The sequence below is a fragment of the Coffea arabica genome, chromosome 8c (assembly GCF_036785885.1).
Source record: "Coffea arabica cultivar ET-39 chromosome 8c, Coffea Arabica ET-39 HiFi, whole genome shotgun sequence".
In the NCBI taxonomy this organism is placed as follows: domain Eukaryota; kingdom Viridiplantae; phylum Streptophyta; class Magnoliopsida; order Gentianales; family Rubiaceae; genus Coffea; species Coffea arabica.
In genome coordinates, this window is record NC_092325.1 from 43,836,514 (window position 1) to 43,842,516 (window position 6,003).

Sequence of the window (6,003 nt, forward strand, 5' to 3'; positions counted from 1 at the left end):
GAACATATTTTTATTTTATTAACCTTGAAACAATCCAAAAAAATAGAAAAAAATTTTTGCTTATTATTTTATAAAAACCATATCTTTGCTTCCATAAATAGTTTTGAATCAATAATTATTTTAAATCTTAAAAATTAGATAAATTGAAAGAAAAATAAAAAAGAAGCAATTATTTTAATCCTCAAGTATGGTTCGAATTTGTGGTTAATTACAAATTCTTTTGGATTACTTCAGGGTTAATAAAATTATTTTAATGCAATTATTTTAAAAAAGAAGCAATTATTTTATAAAATTATTTTTTCTATTTTTTTGGATTATTTCAGGGTTAATAAAATAAAAATATGTTCTTTTTTTAATGCAACATGTCCTCAATAAGGGCATTTTCGGCATTAAGGGGGGTTTTTGTTAAATATTTGATCATTCAAAGGGTGAGACCGTTATTTGGACAAATTACAGGGATTGATTGGTAATATGATCAAACCTCAGGGGAGATAAATGTAATTAACCCATAATATTAAGTACCATTACAGCAGCATTGCAATTATTTAGGTGTTTTGATTAGCCGGTCGCCCATGTTTAATGCTTGGAGCGTGATCGATCGGGCCTTAATATTGAGGATGATATTCGGCTCAGATCATAATTCCGTTGATGTGGATGCCTAATGAGATGAAGGACTAACTTCACTTTACAGGTCCAAATTAGCACAATCATCTCATTTTGCACCCTAAACTTCAATTATGAGTACTTTGCGCTCTGAATTCTCAATTTTGGATACTTTGTACTTTCAACTCTAAAAATTGGCTCGTTCAAATCTAAATCAGTGACAATGGGCTAAGGTGATTAAAAGGAGCAATGTATTGTAGCAAAAACAAAATGATTCATTTATCATTAATTTGCACCGTCATTTGTCTCGTTGATTTTGCTAATAATATTAGTAATTGTGACCATGAAAATCAATGAAAATGTGCTAAAAAGTGGCTAAAATGAATCATGAGATCATGGTTAGAACAAGACGATATATTGTCATTAATTTTCATAATCCTTTGTCTAGTTAATTTTGCGAATGTTGTCGTTGATTGGGTTTAAATGGGATAAGTTTGAGAGTTTAGAATGCAAACTATTCAAAATTAGGAGTTTAAGATACAAAGTGTTTAAAATTAAAATTTAAAAAAGTGATACAGTACAACATCCATTGCGAAGTAAGGTCTATAAAAATAACATCTCTTAACGTTGTCTTTAAATTAACAATCACGCTTCCAGTTTTCCTGCCACTTGGATTTAATGGTAATTTACCGTACTTAGTAAGCAACAAATTCTGGGACGAGGGTTTAATTTATCTTGCGTCAAAGAGATAAACATTCACCTGTAACAAAAACTTGCTCGCGGCCCCAACAGATTTGCCCCGAAGGGAAATAGGCAAAGCAAGAAACTTGCCCTATATGGCAGTTTCTGGTTTCTTTGCTTCAAAGCTAACGAACAAGAATGATTGTCCATGATGAAAAAATCCTTGAGAAGCCAAACCTGAATCCAACTTCTTCTTCTTCTTCTTTTTTTTTTTTTTTTTTTTTCCTTTTTGTACTTTTTTTAACCTTGAGTTTTCACTGTTGCAGTTTTTGTTGCGAATCTCTTTATTTTCTATTTGCTTGCAGCATCACTTAATTAAAGGCTCCAATGGGGCACCTACTCTTGCGAAGATATCCTACATTAATATTTTCATTGCGTTTCATTGATTTTGTGCATCAAAATGAAAAAGGAAGAAGCTGTGCACTTGGGTAGAGTAAACTGGCATAATCTTGGCTTCATTGAAATTTACGGTTCTTGTTCAACCTTTGTTGTTGCAGGAAATAGATTAAGGAGTACTATTAAATATCTCAAAATGGAACCCAGAATGATTAAGCTTATAATCCATCCATCCACCATCATCATCATATCATGCACTCAAAAGTCAAACTTGTTCTTGTCTATCACTATGGTATGATTAGATTTTTCCCAACCTATGATCATCAAAAGATTATGCTTTTGCCCAATCAACGATTTTATCATCTTGTGCGACCTCACAAGCAACAGGGATGTTTATGGTTCTAGTAAAGTAATCATTGTATCTCCAACAATTACATTTTTATAATAGAAAGCAGCCCACATAAACCACAATTTGCTGGCATGGCCCCGTGATCCTTAATTAGACAGCACCAGAAGGTAGGTGGGCTGGAGGTGGTTAAGTTTTGTTGTTTTTTTTCTTTTGTATTGGGGGGGAGGGGAAGTAGCTTGGTGGGGTACTAAGAAAAACAAGAATGTTGCAGTCCTAAAGACCTACAAGACTAACAGAACCAGCAACTGATGCCCAAAAAAAAAAATCCTTATGTTACATTTTTTTTTTTGTATTTTAATGTTTGATAGAAAATATGTTTTACAATACTTAAAAGTATACCGGACCTTGCTTGCCAATTTTGGAAAACAAAAGAAAAACATTGAAGAAAATAAATATGGAAAGCCTCAACCTTATCTGTCCACCCTTTGATATGTACAAGTTGGAACTGAAAGGCCACATAAAAAACCAAATCATCATCTCTCGAGCCCCAACAGGGTGGATGTCAAAATCTAGGTACAGAAAAGAATCGATGGCCACAAACAAAATGAACAGGGCTAATATGATTCCCAGTACAGTTCCATAACCAGAACAAAAAATATTTGTACTATGTGCATATATCTTTATACTGGTAGCATCTCATCCCAACTTGCTAAGAAATATTCAATGATTGGCCATGCTATTATGATGCTTTCTGTGGTTGCCTCAGCAGCAGCAGTAAAAGCCATCAAACTTTTATGGATGCCTCACATTAAAAGGTTTCCCATTTTGTTGTTACCACAACTGGACCTGGAGACCTCTGAACAAAATTTGTCTGCCTTTTCTGCTCGTAGTGATTGTGAATTGGCACCTGCATCTGTCCTGTAAACATCCTATGGTCGTCCTGGAATGACACCCTAGGACTGCTATTGTTGCCAAGAATAGAATTTCTCATCTTCAGCATGTCTAGAGTTTCAATGTACTTCTGCACCCTCTTCACCTTCAAGTACAAAATAGGAAACCGACAATTCAGCATACAAATACCTATCTAGAAAAATACTGAAGTGAGAAATGTTGCATAATAACGACGATCATGTATACCTGCATTCTTCTCAGCAATTTTGCATCTCCATCAGCAGTAATCCCATCCAGTTTGATAAGTTGTGTCATCAGAAGTTCAATCAAGTTCAAGAGAACCGATTCCGTTACCTTTTTGCCAGCAGAGATTTCTAATTCAGTTGCTCCAACCTGCCAATTGTTTAAGAAAACGACATCCTGATTTTCTGCTTAGCAGCAATTAAACAAGAGTGGATGAAATGCTGCTAGAATTCCTACCTGCTTTGCGAGCTTGTCAACTTCAACTCTAATTGCAGAAATTTCTTTAGCTGCTTTCTCCATCTTTGCATTCTTTCGTGATTCAAGACACCGTCTTTCTCTGCTCAATTCATCCTCAATTAAGACAAGTTTTGATCCACCCTTCACACCAGCAATATCAAGAAACAATTTGGAATCTCTTTCCTTATCTTTGTATAGTAACTTCTGATCTTGTGGATGCAACCCAGTTGGCGCTGCAAGCATTTTCTTCAATTCACCTGCAATCCCACATAAACTTCCATCACCACAATGATCTTGACCATACAGAAATATCCAAAAAGACAAAATAAATAATTCATGCGCCTAAATTACCAAAACTTGCTTGAGAGCTAATATTGACTTCATGATAAGATGAACCGTATTTGACCCTGACTTTAATCATTGGCACTATATTGAAATTTTGGTTGGAATCTATGTTTCTCTTCTGGACTAACATCCCCCCTGGCCTGACCTCCCATCCTCCAGCCTCTGAGTTGCCGCCGGCTTTTGCCGGTGATGACATTCCCGTGGCCTTGGGCTTCATTCTTAACATGTCCTTGTTCATGATTGCAGAGAATTTGGCCTTTTATATGTTAGTGCAGAAAAATGGTAGGATGATAAAAACTCTAAACAGCAAGAAAACAACGAAATCTTGATGGGAGAAGGGTATCAAGGTCAAGAACTTGTCTGTTAAGCTAAGAACAACCCCGTGAAGGAAGAAAGGACCAAGTTCTGACCCACTGAATCAGTGGCTGTCAGAGAAATTTATATGGATATACACCAATGGCCTTGGCCTTGTACCTAATCAAATATTCAACAAGCAAAATGTTATTGGCTCATTTCAAGAGAGGAGAAGTTTCACGGAGATTTCTAGTGAAGTTCCCTGAAGTCTTAAACAATGATAGGATCATATAAGTAGGCAAAGGCAAGAAGATAATGGACGGACATTAGAATGGGTGATGAGTACTTTAAAATAGAAGCACATATATGTAGAAATAATTGGAAACACAATATATTCCTTCTTTTTTTTTTTTTTTTGGGTTTTCTTTATTCCACTTTCTGCTTTTGGTTGTTGAATGTTCTTTGTTGCGACTTGAAAGTTCGAAAAAGAGGTTTTTAATTGACATTATGGGACTGTAAATTGTAGTAGGACTCAATGCGTTATTTCAATAATAATTGTGTTAGTTTAATGTGAGAGTAAAGAACGCACAGGGGTTTTTCTTTTTTTTCTTTTGGCACTAAAAGTAGAACAGTAAAATGAAAGGTCGGTGGCTGTTCTGGTTTCTGTCCGTCTCGTGATTCTTTTCGTAAGAGTTGGAGTATGGACCATATATGACTACTTTTGCCATTGTAATTTTCCCCTTTTTGGTAGAAAAATAGGATAACTTTTCATTGATAATCAACTGAATCCGGCACCAGAAATGGCAATACAGAAACAGGAGGATAATCCAACCGGTAACTTTGATTTGAAAATACAACAATCATTGTAGTGGAGTATTTCTTTTTTTTTTTTTTTTAAACTAAAGGTCCTCAGTTGTAGTAATGGGCTTGAGATTTTTCACAAGAGACAGGAATAAGAAAAGTCACCGCTAATTTAATCCAAATGGCAATGATTGTTTGTATTATTATTTCTCCTCCTTTTGGGATAGTTTTAAACCACCTTTGGCTTTGATTCATTCACCGGAATCACTTTTGTCATTTTGCTTATTCTAATCCGATGCCTTGTAGCTAATTGCGCATGGACATTAAGGAGTGCTTGAAAAGATGTAAGAATTTTTACACATACAAGTGAAATCGTCAGGATCAATTATTTTGCAAGGAACAGTTGCTATTGGAGCCTTTTGAGGAAAGCAAATGTTTATACTCCATTTGTTGCACGTAAGCTAACCTTAAAAAAAATCTTATGTTTTGTACAAATCTTAAGATAAATTAAGATGGATTTATGCACAAATCTTAGCATTCATGCGCTGAGTATTATTGTGAGTGACGAGGAGAGAATTCATATTTCACTGAACATGTAAGAATTGATCCAACTTGTACAGTTACTGTTTTGTTTAATAAAATTTCTATCGTTTCGAGAGGAAAACAAAAAAAAAAAAAAAAAAGAAGTTGGGTAGTTGTCCATGTTTGTGGAGGAGCACATAAGTTGCTCCAGATACCAGCCAACCATATCAAGAAAGATAGAAGAAAAGAAGGAAAAAAAAAAAAAAAAAGAACCAATGGGACTTCAACCATATTTAATTTAGCCACTACGTCAATGTCTCACTTTAATAGCAATTGACTCTCTTATTAAAAGGTTATTGTCTGATAAATTTTGCATGCCTTCGTAAAAGTTATTGTCAATCCATTCACCTCTAAACAGACAATATGCAACTGTCCGAAGTTGTGAAGAGAGAAAAAAAAAAAAAAAAGAATCTTTGGGTATTTTCTTATTCTTGCTCTGAAATTTTCAACTTTTCTTCTTCTTAGCAGCATGAATTTCTTCTTTATCTATTTTAGGCGTGAATACCGACTGATGTTCAAGTTTCATTCAAGTCTTTCGTTCGCTAGTTATCCTCTCACTCTTTGCTTTGAAACTTTCAACC

General features: G+C 34.8%; 1 protein-coding gene across 1 annotated transcript; it reads right to left on the reverse strand.

Moving 5' to 3' along the window:
- Positions 1–2,687: 2,687 nt before the first annotated feature.
- On the reverse strand, positions 2,688–4,123 carry LOC113706935 (BAG family molecular chaperone regulator 3-like). The gene is made up of 4 exons (XM_027229015.2): positions 3,752–4,123; positions 3,401–3,657; positions 3,167–3,313; positions 2,688–3,065 (listed from the first exon to the last, which is right to left on the reverse strand). Exons 1-4 carry the CDS (start codon positions 3,981–3,983, stop codon positions 2,838–2,840), a joined length of 864 nt encoding a protein of 287 aa, XP_027084816.1. The 5' UTR covers positions 3,984–4,123; the 3' UTR covers positions 2,688–2,837.
- Between the last annotated feature and the right edge of the window lie 1,880 nt (positions 4,124–6,003).